The sequence below is a fragment of the Bombina bombina genome, chromosome 1 (assembly GCF_027579735.1).
Source record: "Bombina bombina isolate aBomBom1 chromosome 1, aBomBom1.pri, whole genome shotgun sequence".
Classification (NCBI taxonomy): Eukaryota; Metazoa; Chordata; class Amphibia; order Anura; family Bombinatoridae; genus Bombina; species Bombina bombina.
In genome coordinates, this window is record NC_069499.1 from 722798175 (window position 1) to 722815367 (window position 17193).

Genomic DNA, 17193 nt, shown 5'->3' on the forward strand with positions numbered 1-17193 from the left:
GGCTATGTAAATTAGCCATGTGTTTTACGGAGAAGCATCTGAACTGTCGGAATCTACATGGTGTAAACACATGGGGCTGGCTGTCCCGGAAATGTATAACACATTAGGGTATTAATAGGGAACGGGTGTGTATGGTTGCACATTTTAATATTACCCATTGACAAAGGTGCCAGCTTGGTACCGAAACATTTGGGGTTTTCATGTGATGATGAATTGATGAATTAAAGGTATCATTCTCAAGACCGGTGAGTGCAGTGTTTTTTTCTTCTGCAAGAGGATTAAGGGACATTTACATACTTTGGACGCAGCACCCCGGCAGTTGTCGGTTTTGTTATAGTGAGTGCACCTGTTTTGACTTATATATATATATATAGTTTTGACAGGTAAATAAAAAAAAACAAGGCTCTACTTCTGTTTAAATGGAGTGATGGCAAAAATGCTAAAAACTCTAGTATTTTGGGCAAGTTCATCTGTGAAAGTCTTGGTAGTGAAGGAGTTAAATAAATGTTTACCTCTACACAAGTCGCTATTTAGAGCCCCAAAGACATGAAACATATTTGCTGCTAGTATGGATGTAGTGATGGCAGATTAGGCTGTCTGAGTGTGATTATAATTGTCAGTCCTGCTACCTTTTACTGAAGCATGCTGGCAGCTTGATTCTCAATACACGGAGGATTGATGACTGTGAAAGTTAAAGGAAGTCGGATAGCCTCCTGCTCATTGCACTGTTCATAGTTACAAGACCACTGACCTCTGTGCAGAGAGCTGGGGGAGAGTAGCCGCAGGTCACATTTCAGTCTCAGGAAAATTTGGATTGCAGTTACTGGGCTCCTCCCCCAGCTTCTTCCTAATGCAACAACTTTATTAAATTAACTCAGGTCTTGCTAAAACAGGAAAATAAAAAGACCTGTTCCTGCATCCCCGCACCAATAACTGTTAGGCTAGACAATGGAAACGAAATTAAATAAAACCAACTTTTCTGTGCCAGAGACCAGGGTCAGAAACTGATTCCCAACACAGTCCCATAACACATCATAAAAATGCACTTACATTTCTGCTGCTCTGCCCATATTCCAGCCTGTTAAGGCCAATATGGCTGACTTACAGCATGTGCGCCACAATTGCGCGGGGTCCTCCGGAACTCAACTATTGTGGCTGGTTGGTGGTCATTGTTGAGACCTATACTCATGCTGTCAGCCAATGAGTGGCTGAGAGACCTTTTCTTCTTTTCTAGGATGTCTTTACATAAATATCCATAAGGAGAGTGAATTGGTAATGTAAGAAATCTCTTTAAGGGGTAGAAAAAGCATGTGCAAATTGCTCTTGGACAGGACAAATTTAAAAAACGCCCTTTTTATTCCCTAACCTGCATTCACTCTAGAATAAGAAAATAATGCCTACAGTATTTTCTATGATTTTTCTTTTAATTATTATTTAAAGCATTATTTGATTAACAATTAGCCCTTTTCCTTCCTACCCCTATGAAAAAATCTCACTATTTTCCTGACACCTTACAATGCAATTTTTTAATTTAATTTTTTATTTATTTTTAGACCCAAAAATCTAGTGGGGCGCTGTCCAAAATGCAAACAGGGAACAGCCTCCACTGATAAATATATTGGATTATACAATTGTACTATTTTTATGTAAGAAATGTCCTGCAAGTCTATATACACACACATACCTAAAACATGTATTGGGTTCACACAGAGTTAAAAGGAATATTCCAGTTACTAAACTGTGTATGATAGGGATAAGGGAGAGCCAAAAAGCATTAGAGGGCCGCATTGTGGCCCTAGGGCCTTATATTGAACAACCCTGATGTAAGACCTACTGTCCATGTTATTATGTCACTGAATAAGCAAATTAGAAGACCGTTTTAAGTTAATAGGTCTGTTAATAAGTTTCATACATTTTTCAATACTTAAACCTTCTACCACTTTGCTTTCAGTATACCTTTATGAGAAAAAAAAAATATAAAAGTTTTTCTAAACTATACCACAACATTACACAGTAACACTGGCACACGGAAGGAATCCCCTTCCACACATGTTAACCTTCAAATAAGTCCTCATTTACTAAAGTGACGTATGCAATGACTTCAATTTCTGTGCAATTTTCTCACATTCTTTAAAGAATTTGCAAAACCCAGCAGTCAGGAAAACTACATAGAGCAATATCAAAGAAATGTGAAGAGTTTACAATTAACACAAGAATATGGCAAACATTGATATAACACTGCATGACACTTTAAACCCCACTCTAGAGATGACAGACCACACAATTAAACATCTCTCTCAGTATTATTTTTAGTAGAAAATATCCTCACATTGCTCAAGAACAGAAAACAACCAAGTGTGGCAAAGATGAAACAAACCATAAAAATATAACATTGTCAAGCATGATGTTGTTCCATTCACCACACATTTATGTAGTGGGAGAAATGTCAGACATGATTCATTGAGCTCAAGGGCCAGGCCCTACATTTAAACATACTATTTAGAAATGGTAACAGCACCTACCACAAGCGCCTTAAAGGATGCTATCGCTTTGAGAATGTCTTTGTGATCTGGATGTGCTTCCTGTAAAAGAAAAAGAATCTTATCATTGCATTTCTGTCTTGTGATTCATCATATTCTACCATTAAAAGGGAACTTCACAGGTTACTAAGCAGAAGTGTTCTGCACTTTCAAAAGTTTTTTTTCTCTCCCTTTATGGTATAAAAAAATACATGGAGGAAGCAAACAGGACATGAAAAAATAATAAAAAAAAAAATCTGTAATTTAAAGGGAAAGTAAGCTGAAAATGTTGTGAGAGGAGGCGTAAAACATGTCAAAAGGTCACTATTATATTCTGTCCTGTTATCAGCAATTACACTTCTTTTTTTAAATATATTTTTATTAAAGGGACATTCCAGCCAAAATTGCAATCCACATGGATACATTTCCGTTTTGAATAGAGGCATTTTTGTAATAAACGTATATTAGCAAAAATGCTTCAAATAAAAGCTATACCCGTTTCCACAGTGTATTTAAGTATGTACCATGCACCAGCATTTTGAACACAACACTTGCTCAGAAGGCCTAAGGTGCTTGTACCATCTGGTAATGACTCAATTTAATAATGGCTGACATGATACAAGACCCAAAAATGCTCTGAGCAGTTGCAGTATTTAAAATAAGGGTGCACTGAGAAAGTCTTGTTATGTTTCACATGCACGTGCATAGAAAAATGCTAACACTAAAACAGTGATAACTTTTACTAGAAGCATTTTTGCCAATACATTTATATTGCAAATATGTTTCTTTTCAGAGATGTATTTATATTTTGACAGGAATGTCCCTTTAAGGCATTAAACAATGAAGTAAAGCAATTTAAACACAAGCTATTCACAACCAGTTTGTATAGTTCGAGGAGTTACAGAAGAATGTTAAAACAAATGAGTTCAAGTTGTCTAACTTGATGTTTAAGATGTAGGCAACAACATAGTCCATCTTCGGAATGGTTTAAATAACAAAAAGTGTCTCTATTTCTTTAAACAGTGCAATATGTCTACAAAATATTTTACATTCAACCAATAATAATATTAATAATAATAATAAATTTGAATATTTACTTTACATGCCTCAGTTTGCTATGTGACTTTAGAAAAAAACTTTGCATTGCACTTTTATTATTTATTTTGCCTTCTTTTCCTGTAATTTAATTCTTAAAGTAGTAGTGTTTCTCCTCCCACCAAAGAGACTGGAGTGCATTCTGTGGATTAAAAAATCCTTGAGCTCTTACATTCTGTACAGTGATTGGTTGATATGTGCAGGAGTTCATTTACATCTGTTCCTAATGGGTCATAACAAAGAAAGTAAGATACTCAGCATTCAAGACTTTTAAATATTTTAAAACATTTATTTTGCATGCAGTTCTTTTGCATCATAGATAATAATTGCTGGTGCATAAATAATTCTTGTTAGTCAGGAATCACTATGGACCATGGTATAAACAACCCCATTTGTGGGATGCATTACTCAACTGGCATAAATGTAATAAAGTAACATTCACCTTATAGCATATACCAACGATTAAGCACTGCATTGCAAAAAAGTTTTAACCCTTTCCGTCCTATAAATTAAATAAAACCTGCAGCCGGAAGGTTTTATTTAATTTTCGTGCCAATATTTTTTAATTACACAGCTAAATAGCAAGTCACCGCTAGATGTCGCTATTTAGCCACAAAATTCAAAAGTGGCAAAGTCGGAATATATCCGGCATCATTTTGTTACAAGTAATGGCAAATCAAGTTGTTCAGGAATACACCCTTTGAAAAGCTAGGTAATGTCTTCTTTGCTTTGGCCAATAAAAGTTTGTGCTCTGAGCTAACCAATTACTGTGTAGAATGTTGTAGGCTCGGGTTTTCCTATACATAAAAGGGACAGTCTACTTTTTTTTTATAGTTTAAAAAGATAGATAACACCTTTGCTACCCATTCCCCCGCTTTGCACAACCAACATTGTTATATTAATATTCATTATAACCTCTAAATCTCTGCCTGTTTCTAAGCCTCTGTTTTTCATAGCCATACAGTGCTAGTTCATGTGTGCCATATAGATAACATAGTGCTGGCTTCTGCATAACTCCACAGGAGTGAGCAAAAATTGGCTAAAATGCAAGAGGCTTAGATACAAGGTAGTCACAGAGGTAAAAAGTACAGTATATTAAAGGGACAGTATACACCAATTTTCATATAACTGCATGTCATAGACGCTACTATAAAGAAGAATACGGATATAAAAATCCAGTATAAAACCTTTACAAAACTTCCTTAGAAGCTTCCAGTGTGCAACGGTTGATGAGTTTAGGTTGGGACACCCAGTAAAAGGGGGCTGGGAAATCAGGATGAGCAGACACTTGTGTTGCTATAAAATAACAGTCAAATTAAATATTTTTAAAACAAAGCAAATTAAAAACCTTTTTTCTGCAATTGTTTTTAAATAGTCAAAATCCACCCACCATTTTCCTTATTTAAGAGGAGCAAAGCTGGGCTTTAGTCGGCAGACAGGAAGGATAGCCACAGTCATTATGTTAGTATACAATGCATTATTTTGCAGTTATCAATTAAAGACATTTAGGGACATATATGTAGCAGGATTAGCCTTGATAAATCAGCAGGATGCATTTCAAATTCTGAGAATTAGAAAAGACAATTTTCAGAGCTAAATGAGAAAGGGGCAAAATAAATAATGAAAGTATATAGCAATGTTTCATTAATCAAAAATATAAAAAGAAATCTCAAGGTGTTAACTGTCTCTTGCTTTTGTGTAAAATTGTGCTTGTCCCATGCTCCCTAAAAAGGCCAAAAAGCTCAATTCTGTAGCCTACAAATGCAGCAAATCAAACAGCTGATTAAAGGGTCAGTCTACTTGATCATTTTTATTGTATAAACAAAATAGATAATCCCTTTATTACCCATTCCCCAGTTTTGCATAACCAACACGGTTATATTAAAAGGGACAGTTCACCCTAAAATTTTCTCCCATTTAAATTGTTCCCAATGATCCGTTTTACCTGCTGGAGTGTATTAAATTGTTTACAAGTAGCTCCTTTACCCCTATTTTGTCTTTTGAAATAGCTGATTTAGCTTGTGGTTTCCCAACCTATACTGAAAGTTTTGATACTTGAGTCTTAGCTATTGAATAGTTTAAGTAAACACAGCCAGCAGAAGAGATTACACTCTCAGTGGGATGCAGGATAGTTAAGTAATAAAATAATAATTTTCCATTGTTTTCTCTATGTATTGAGCTTTAGTTTTCCAGACAAATATAAGATAAGGAAGCAAGTGTGTGTACATAAAGTGATAACATAATGAGATCTGATATTACCTGAAGCTCAACCCATTGTAATAGGCTGTGGTTTAACAGCACAAAAACAGCTATTTCATATACACAAATAAACCTGAAAATGCAATTTTATACTCTGCTGCTGGTATAACAAGTCATTGAAAATACATTAATATAAAAACAATTTTACAGTGTACTGTCCCTTTAATATACTTTTTATCTCTGTGATTAACTTGTATCTAAGCCTCTGCAGACTGCCCTTTATCTCAGTTCTTTTGACAGACTTGCATTTTAGCCAATCAGTAACTCTTAGGTAACTGTATTGGAGCGAGCACAATGTTATCTGTATGGCACACATGAACTAGCACTGTCTGTGAAAAACTATCAAAATGCACTGAGATAAAAGGCAGTTTTCAATGGTTTAGAAATCAGTTTAATCCTGCCTAGGTTTAGCTTTCAAAAATGAAAACAAAGCAAATTTGATGATAAAAGTAAATTGGAAAGTTGTTTTAAATTGCATGTCTTATCTGAATCATGAAAGTTTAATTTTGACTTGACTGTCCCATTACGTCAGTTTGTATAACTTTATTTAAAAATCTAGGTTACAGATTTTACATTTTGGCCTCTTGAGAAAGTGCAGGAAAGGCCTATTGTACACAAAAGTAATAGGTCTTTCATGTCTCCATGTTTACAGGGGGCTTGATTGTATGCCCCTAGTTCACTCCTTTGTAAATGCATTTTAATTTGTTTTTAATAAATAGAACTTTTTAATTTTTAAAAAATACTCTTGTGAGTGATTTTACCTGCCTGCACCTGCTTGGAGTGGAACCTAACACACTGAAGTCTGCCACTTTTGGATATTGCATCCTAAGGAAAAGTCCCTTGGTGGTGAGCTGACACACCTTACCATAATATGCCAGCTTGCTCCTACTAGCACATAAGTGTGCTCATCTAATATGTGAGTACCCAATCTTTCTTTGTGCTAAGTCAAACACCATATCCTTTGTGATCTGCACGATTTGGTGCTTTTCCTGTGTTTTATTTTCCTACTACAGTGAATGACTGATATCCTCTGTGGGTGAGCTGTCACACCTGATAAAATCTGCAGCCTGTCCCTACAAGCACATAGGTGTGCTCCAGAGCCTTGCGAGTACCCATTTTGGCTTTTTTTCTGTGGCTTTATGCTTATTTGATGATACTACACATGAGGCGCCCCTTTGTTTTGTCTTTTATATAATGTCTCCATGTTTGCAGTGACAGTCTGGTAAATAGGTTGTCTATAACATAAAGCAATGGTAGTTTTGTAAGACATTTTGTTTTGAAGATTTGTCTGAAAATAGAAGAATCAATGGTAGCAACATACAAGAGTAGCTATAAAAAGATACTGGTAAGTCCTACACAGTAATCAAGGTCAATTCTGACTCTTTAATGTTGGATGATTTTATTGTATTATGCAAGATAGCCACAATATTACCATATGACTTATGAGGGCTGTCAACGCGGTCTCTAACATGAAAGAGGTGTGATATAGATTTATTTTGTAAGAGGGATTAATGGGGTCAGGTTTCCTGTTATCAGATTGTGGCTTACACTGTTAAAAATAGAATGTGAGTTGGAGTAGCAGTTTTAGCTTACATTCAACAAATAACCTGTTTATGAAAAGGAGTGGCAATGCATGTTTGGTGTATTCTGCCTTAAAGGGTCATGAAACCCACATTTTTTCTTTCATGATTTCAATAGAGCATGCAATTTTAAACAACTTTCTGTTTTACTTCTATCAAACAAATTTTTTTGTTCTCTTGGAATCCTGTTTTGAAAACCATGGAGGTAAGCTCAGGAGTGTTCCTAAGGAAACAGTTTTGGAAGAATGTTATAAATTTGCAAAAGCGCTAGATTAGCACTTTCTTTCCTGCCTTTTAGTGCTCTAGACATGCGCACGGTACCTACCTAGGTATCATTTCAACAAAGAATACCATAGAAACAAAGCAAATTTGATAATTGAAGTAAATTGGAAATGGTTTAAAAATTGTATTCTCGATCAGAATCACAAAAGAAAATTTCTGGGTTTTATGTCCCTTTAAAGTTGGACATTATTTTAGGTTATTTATTGGGGGGGTTTTATATTTTATTTTTAACACAAATAAGTTTTTTAGCATAACTTGTTTAAATGAACATTTAAATGCGCAAAAAAAAAAATCCACAGTAGATGCAACAACAGCTAAAAACTATTTTGACATATGTTAATATGTTTCCCCTATACACATACAATGATGGAAAATGTTTCTATTTGATGGCTATTGCTTTTAATGTCTTCAAGAACAAGAGCCCTAGACTCAAGAAATGCACTGCAGGCAAAACTGGAGAAGGGCAGTTCAAAGATAATATTAGCATATATCCATCCTACATCTATTCTGGTTAAGCTTTTATACAGCTTTGATAAATCACCCACATTTAATGGTTCTTAAAGGGACATTAAACACTTTGAAATGGTAATATAATAATAATGTCTGCACTATGGTTTCATTATTTAATTATCCCCTTTTCCATTAATTCTATTCTGAAATTGTGAGCTTTTCAGTTCCTGTTATAAATGAAAGTGCAGAAAACTTATATTCCACACAGCCATTGGCTGCACACTCTAGTGACCTATTTATAACTGTCCCTAATTGGCCACAGCAGAAAAGGTAACCTAAATTACAACATGGCAGCTCCAATTGTTTTATACACACTAAAAGTTTATACTTATTTTGACAATATTTAAACAACTATTGAAACGTTAAAAATTGCATCTACATGTTATTCTCAGACTAATCTTTTCTTTGAATGCATCGTTCTATCTAGAATTTGTTTAGTGTTTAACCCCTTAATGACCGGACCATTTTTCAATTTTCTTACCCTTAATGACAATGGCTATTTTTACATTTCTGCAGTGTTTGTGTTTAGCTGTAATTTCCCTCTTACTCATTTACTGTACCCACACATATTATATACCGTTTTTCTCGCCATTAAATGGACTTTCTAAGGATACCATTATTTTCATCATATCTTATAATTTCCTATAAAAAAAAATATAAAATATGAGGAAAAAATTGAAAAAACACACTTTTTCTAACTTTGACCCCCAAAATCTGTTACACATCTACAATCACCAAAAAACACCCATGCTAAATAGTTTCTAAATTTTGTCCTGAGTTTAGAAATACCCAATGTTTACATGTTCTTTACTTTTTTTGCAAGTTATAGGGCCATAAATACAAGTAGCACTTTGCTATTTCCAAACAACTTTTTTTCAAAATTAGCGCTAGTTACATTGGAACCCTGATATCTGTCAGGAATACCTGAATATCCCTTGACATGTATATATTTTTTTTTAGAAGACAACCCAAAGTATTGATCTAGGCCCATTTTGGTATATTTCATGCCACCATTTCACCGCCAAATGTCATCAAATAAAAAAAAAAGTTCACTTTTTCACAAATTTTGTCACAAACTTTAGGTTTCCCACTGAAATTATTTACAAACAGCTTCTGCAATTAAGGCACAAATGGTTGTAAATGCTTCTTTGGGATCCCCTTTGTTCAGAAATAGCAGACTTATATGGCTTTGGGGTTGCTTTTTGGTAAGTAGAAGGCCGCTAAATGCTGCTGCGCACCACACGTAAATTATGCCCAGCAGTTAAGGGGTTAATTACGTAGGTTGTAGGGAGCTTGCATGGTTAATTTTAGCTTTAGGGTAGTGTAGTAGACAACCCCAAGTATTGATCTAGGCCCATTTTGATATATTTTATGCCACTATTTCACCGCCAAATGCGAGCAAACAATTAAAAAAAAATTCATTTTTCACAATTTTAGGTTTCTCACTGAAAGTATTTACAAACAGCTTGTGCTATTATGGCACAAATTGTTGTAAAAGCTTCTTTGGGATCCCCTTTGTTCAGAAATAGCAGACATATATGGCTTTGGCATTGCTTTTTGGTAATTAGAAGGCCGCTAAATGCTGCTGCGCACCACACGTAAATTATGCCCAGCAGTGAAGGGGTTAATTAGGTAGGTTGTAGGGAGCTTGCAGGGTTAATTTTAGCTTTAGGGTAGAGATCAGCCTCCCACCTGACACATCCCACCCCCTGATCCCTCCCAAACAGTTCTCTTCCCTCCCCCACCCCACAATTGTCCCCGCCATCTTAAGTACTGGCAGAAAGTCTGCCAGTACTAAATAAAAGGAGTTTTTCTTTTTTTTAATAAAAAAAATAAAATGTTTTGGCTGTGATGGACCCCTGCCTTAGCCCCAACCTCCATGATCGCCCCCCCCCAGCTCTCTAACCCTCTCCCCTACCTAATTGCCGCCATCTTGGGTACTGGCAGCTGTCTGCCAGTACCCAATTTGCCCCAAAAACAAAAGTGTTTTTTTATCTTTTTACAATTATTAATGTTTTCTGTAGTGTAGCAGCCCCCCACAATACCCCAACCCCCTCCCCCTCCCAGATCCTTATATATATTTTTTTTTTTTAAATGTTTTTTCCCCCCTCTTCATTGGTGTCAGTGGCCAGCTAATCGCATACGCGCCCCCGCGCCCCCCCGCGCGCGCCCCCGCACGCTCCCGGCACCCGGCGTGCACATTGCACCTACAGGAACCGGATGCCGGGTAGCGATGGGCCGCCCACCCGCCTCCCTGTTATGCTCCCACCCACCAACGAACCGGCACCATCGCTACCGGTGCAGAGAGGGCCACAGAGTGGCTCTCTCTGCATCGGAGTCTTCTAAAAAGGTATTGCAGGATGCCTCCATATGGAGGCATCACTGCAATACCCTGAGAGCTGCTGGAAGCGATTGCGATCGCTTCCAGCACTCTCTTAGACAACTGACGTACCAGGTACGTCTATTGTCATTAACTGGTTGTTAATGCATGACGTACCTGGTACGTCAGTTGTCATTAAGGGGTTAATGTCTATTTAAAGTAGAATTACTTGGGTAAATGCATAACTTAAAATGCACAAAAAACAAAGAATTTCTTGACGTTAGCATTAAATTAATGGATGATGAATGGAATCAAAGCTGGTATATGAATACATATTCTTACCAATAACCAAAGCCTTATTTATTTATTTCAGAAGGGAGGCAGAATTTTAAGTTGTTTTTTTAAATATCCCTAGTTTTTTCTAGCTACTTGTCAAATGAAAATATCCTCAATTGCCTGGCTGCAATGTATTGGCAGGATAGTTAAGGCTACTCAAACCAAGAATATTCTACAAAAAGTTAGTATAAATGTTTTTTAAAAAAATTTACTTTTCTGTATGAGCTATAGCTCATGACTATTGTAAAAAAAATAATAATAATTATATATATATATATATATATATATATATATATATATATACACACACACACACACACATACATACATACATACATATATACACACACTTACATACCCTGGCAGAATTTATGATTTCTTGGCCATTTGTCAGAGAATATGAATATGACTGATAACACAAAAATGTTTCTTTCACTCGTGGTTAGTGTTTGGCTGAGGCCATTTATTATCAATCAACTTTGTTTACTCTTTTTAAAATCATAATGACAACAGAAACTACCCAAATGACCCTGATCAAAAGTTTACATACCCCAGTTCCTAATACCATATATTGCCCCTTTAACATCAATGACAGCTTAAAGTATTTTGTGGTATTTGTGGAAGAGGCTCTTTATCTTCTCAGATGGTAAAGCTGCCCATTCCAGGCAAAAAGCCTCCAGTTCCTGTAAATTCTTGGGCTGTCTTGCATGAACTGCACGTTTGAGATCTCCCCAGAATGGCTCAATTATATCGAGTTCAGGAGACTGAGATGGCTACTCTAGAACCTTCACTTTTTTTCTGCTGTTGCCAATGACAGGTCTACTTGGCCTTGTGATTAGGATCATTGTCATGTTGGAATGTCCAAGTACGTCCCATGCTCAGCTTCCAGGCTGATGAATGCAAATTTTCCTCCAGTATTTTTTGATAACATACTGCATTCATTTTGCCATCAATTCTGACCAAATTTCCTCACCTTTGTAGCTCACACATCCCCAAAACATCAGCGATCCACCTCTGTGTTTCACAGTAGGAATGGTGTACCTTTCATCACAGGCCTTGTTGACTCCTCTCCAAATGTAGTGTTTATGGTTGTGGCCAAAAAGCTCAATTTTGGTCTCTTCACTCCAAATGACTTTGTGCCAGAAGGTTTGAGGCTTGTCTCTGTGCTATTTGGCGTATTGTAAGCGGGATACTCTGTGGCATTTGCATAGTAATGGCTTTCTTCTGGCGACTCGACCATGGAGCCCATCTTTCTTCAAGTGCCTCCTTATTGTGCATCTTGAAACAGCCACACCACATGTTTTCAGAGAGTCCTGTATTTCACCTGAAGTTTTTTGTGGGTTTTTCTTTGCATCTCGAACAATTTTCCTGGCAGTTGTGGCTGAAATTTTAGTTGTACCAAATGAGAGGGAAAGACCTCTCAGCAAGACTGCACCTCTAGCACTCTGTGCCTGGACTAATGATGGAGAAATTGGGAATTTAAAATATAACTTTTATTAGATATATTAAAATAAAACACTCAATTAAAAACAACCTGTAAGTAGAAGGCCTATTCCTTGATCTACTGTCAGCCTTTGATATGTTATAGGTGCTTAGTAGGAAATTGCTTAGGCAGGGGGTTATAACTATGGCCACTTGTACAATAGTATTTAAATACTCTGGTGTTGATATTTATGTGTCAAATGCACTTATATTTGAGTATCTAGTAACGTTCAATGAACTACACCGTATATATCAAAAGTAATGTGAGAAATTTCACTTTATTACTATCTGTTATTCTTGTTTTCTCTTTAGTTGGAGTATAGAGAGTTAAGCTATTCAGAATAATCAGGTCTCATGTGAGTGTTTGTGATCCTGAATTATTTGGTTATATTAATAACCATTCAGTTGTATATTGAGTATTTTATTTGTTCAACTTTTTCACAGTTTATAGGTTTATTTATTACATTAAATTATTTACAACCTCTGTGTGGTTCAGTTGACTCTTTTGTGTCAAGCTATTCACAGGATCTATATATTAGATTGTTTACAACCTCTGTGTGGTTCAGTTGACTTATTTGTGTCAGGGTATTCACAAGATCTATTTTAGTTTACTAGCTGGTCATACGTCTAAGTATTAGTAATTCTGTGTTTGGCGTACAAATTATTTTTCCATTGTCATGGTACCACTTTCTCATATGGAATTCTTATAGGATTGTATTATTGTGTAATAGAAAGTATCTATGAGACTTCTATTAAGTTCAATCCTAATAATGATAGTGTATCTTTTTCAGTAACAGTGTGTAATACAGTTCTTACACCTAATGACTCAATTAATATCAGTGTATTGAATCTTAGTAGATATTGAAACAAAAGGATGTATCAACTGTTACATTTAAATTTTTGTATTAAAGAAGCTGGGGGAATTCACTTTACTTGTGAGTGCGTAGTCGCAGTATTATGCAGCTATGTATATAGCTATTGCGGTAAAAAGTTATGTTTGCCACCTTTGCTGTAATACTTGGTGTATCCTCCCTTTAATTAATTCCGTTCCTAATGTAATTTGGTGTCACATTAAGAGTGCAATATGGTGCTTGGTGTACATAACTATAGGATCAGATCCAAAACATATTGTCTGTAAAGTTGGAGTTATCAACTGCAGCCGCAAATAATAAATGGTTCCCCCGGTAAAATAGAGTCCTATATCACTCAATACGGCTGTGTTTACAATTCCCCCAAAGCGGTATCTGTGAGTTGCTTACTAATAAGTAGCTTAGTGCTAGTGACTCTCTGTCGATTTCGATACTATGTGGTCATAATTACAACTACGTTATACGATTCGAGTAGTAACAGTTAGTTATGTATATAGAAAACTCGATGCGTTTTAATCTATTATTCCCGCCTAAGCAGGCCAACTACTACAGGTAATTTTTTTAAAAATATATAGAGCTCCCATCTGCTCTATAACCCCCTGACCGGTTTCGCCCGTATCGGGCTTTTTCAAAGGCCTTTGAAAAAGCCCGATACGGGCGAAACCGGTCAGGGGTTATAGAGCAGATGGGAGCTCTATATATTTTTTAAAAAATTACCTGTAGTAGTTGGCCTGCTTAGGCGGGAATAATAGATTAAAACGCATCGAGTTTTCTATATACATAACTAACTGTTACTACTCGAATCGTATAACGTAGTTGTAATTATGACCACATAGTATCGAAATCGACAGAGAGTCACTAGCACTAAGCTACTTATTAGTAAGCAACTCACAGATACCGCTTTGGGGGAATTGTAAACACAGCCGTATTGAGTGATATAGGACTCTATTTTACCGGGGGAACCATTTATTATTTGCGGCTGCAGTTGATAACTCCAACTTTACAGACAATATGTTTTGGATCTGATCCTATAGTTATGTACACCAAGCACCATATTGCACTCTTAATGTGACACCAAATTACATTAGGAACGGAATTAATTAAAGGGAGGATACACCAAGTATTACAGCAAAGGTGGCAAACATAACTTTTTACCGCAATAGCTATATACATAGCTGCATAATACTGCGACTACGCACTCACAAGTAAAGTGAATTCCCCCAGCTTCTTTAATACAAAAATTTAAATGTAACAGTTGATACATCCTTTTGTTTCAATATCTACTAAGATTCAATACACTGATATTAATTGAGTCATTAGGTGTAAGAACTGTATTACACACTGTTACTGAAAAAGATACACTATCATTATTAGGATTGAACTTAATAGAAGTCTCATAGATACTTTCTATTACACAATAATACAATCCTATAAGAATTCCATATGAGAAAGTGGTACCATGACAATGGAAAAATAATTTGTACGCCAAACACAGAATTACTAATACTTAGACGTATGACCAGCTAGTAAACTAAAATAGATCTTGTGAATACCCTGACACAAATAAGTCAACTGAACCACACAGAGGTTGTAAACAATCTAATATATAGATCCTGTGAATAGCTTGACACAAAAGAGTCAACTGAACCACACAGAGGTTGTAAATAATTTAATGTAATAAATAAACCTATAAACTGTGAAAAAGTTGAACAAATAAAATACTCAATATACAACTGAATGGTTATTAATATAACCAAATAATTCAGGATCACAAACACTCACATGAGACCTGATTATTCTGAATAGCTTAACTCTCTATACTCCAACTAAAGAGAAAACAAGAATAACAGATAGTAATAAAGTGAAATTTCTCACATTACTTTTGATATATACGGTGTAGTTCATTGAACGTTACTAGATACTCAAATATAAGTGCATTTGACACATAAATATCAACACCAGAGTATTTAAATACTATTGTACAAGTGGCCATAGTTATAACCCCCTGCCTAAGCAATTTCCTACTAAGCACCTATAACATATCAAAGGCTGACAGTAGATCAAGGAATAGGCCTTCTACTTACAGGTTGTTTTTAATTGAGTGTTTTATTTTAATATATCTAATAAAAGTTATATTTTAAATTCCCAATTTCTCCATCATTAGTCCAGGCACAGAGTGCTAGAGGTGCAGTCTTGCTGAGAGGTCTTTCCCTCTCATTTGGTATAATATATTACTTAACTGCACAGCACCAACTTTTCAGTCACTATAAGCATAGAAACATTAATTTGATTTCAGACTCACTACAAATATAGAAAAGGCTGCCGCAGTGGTGCCACTGTATATCAATTGTGGTAAAAACTGAAATTTTAGTTGGTCTACCTGACCGTGGTTTGGTTTCAACAGAACCCCTCATTTTCCACTTCTTGATTAGAGTTTGAACACTGCTGATTGGCATTCTCAATTCCTTGGATATCTTTTTATATCCCTTTCCTGCTTTATACAGTTCAACTACCTTTTTCCCACAGATCCTTTAACAATTCTTTTTCTTTCCCCATGACTCAGTATCCAGAAACGTCAGTGCAGCACTGGATGAAAGATGCAAGGGTCTGTCAGGAGTCCAGAAATTAATTGACCTTTTATACACACACATTAATTACAAGCAACCAGATCACAGGTGAGGATGGTTACCTTTAATAGTCATTCAAACCCCTTTGTGTCAACTTGTGTGCATGTTATCAGGCCAAAATAACCAGGGTATGTAAACTTTTGATCAGGGTCATTTGATCACGGGTGGGGTCAGCACTCTCAGGCCGGACCAGGTACACATCCCATGACCCTGTAACATGAACACCTGTAACATGCAGGTACCTGGACATTTCCCATTTGGCCAGATGCGGTAACTAACTCTTCCATTGCTGCTTTTTATCTTAGTTGAGAGCTTGTAAGTGACTGCTGAACTTTCTCTGTGTGCTATATTAATGTATTATTTTTTTGTAATTTTCCATGTTTGGGCCTCGCACCCAGGCCTGTCTGGGGTTAACTGCCTGTGACTCTGGTGACAGTGCAGCTTCCTGAGAGTGCTGTTCTGCACCCAGGGCTGTGCATGTTACAGGGTCATGGGATGTGTACCCGGTCCGGCCTGAGAGTGCTGACCCCACCCGTGTTTTGTATATGTTTGGGGAGATACATAAGCCTTTGCACCCTCCATTTTTTAACAGTTGTTTGATTGTGAGCCTGCATTGCCTGTTTAGGGACCCATGTTTTTGGAAGAGACCTTGACGAAGTACCTGGGCTTTTCCCATTTGGCCAGATGCGGTAACTAACTCTTCCATTGCTGCTTTTTATCTTAGTTGAGAGCTTGTAAGTGAGTGCTAGACTTTCTCTGTGTGCTATATATATATATATATATATATATATATATATATATATATATATAAATACTTCACAGAATGCAGGCACTCATTGGTCTTTGTTAAAATGTACAAAATTTATTAAGGCATAGTTGAAAAGAAGACATAACGTTTCGGCACCAAATTGTGCCTTTGTCAAATGTCAGCATGAGAACAAAAAATATACAGCACACTTAAATCCATATAGCATAACAGTTAAAATCATACACCTTATAAAGATGTGTAAGGCCAGGCATTACCGCCACAATGCCACTCACGTCTTCCCATTCCGGCAATGACGTCACGTAGGCACAGAGCGTACCTAGCGTGATGACGCATGGCACGGCGTTGCCATAGCGACGTCGAATAGCCTAAAGCGTCAGAGTAGAGATCTGACTAACAGCACCTGCGTGTGACTTGTACTGCTATTGGAGGGGTGCGTTGCCACGGCAACCTAACAAGCAAAAATAGGAGTAACGTAGAAATCGTAGAAATAGCGGTTTATCCTGGCACAAAGAATATAACAGAGAAACACAAATTATGTGATAGGA

At 36.4% G+C, this 17193-nt stretch overlaps 1 protein-coding gene across 5 annotated transcripts in view; it reads right to left on the reverse strand.

Moving 5' to 3' along the window:
- The window catches only part of ARHGEF6 (Rac/Cdc42 guanine nucleotide exchange factor 6), a 283838-nt gene that overhangs the window by 156832 nt on the left and 109813 nt on the right, over positions 1 to 17193 (reverse strand). For all 5 annotated transcript variants that reach the window (XM_053699228.1, XM_053699227.1, XM_053699226.1 and 2 more), the window contains one exon: positions 2523 to 2582. In XM_053699228.1, the coding sequence (XP_053555203.1) occupies positions 2523 to 2582 (60 nt within the window). The remainder of the gene's footprint in view (positions 1 to 2522; positions 2583 to 17193) is intronic.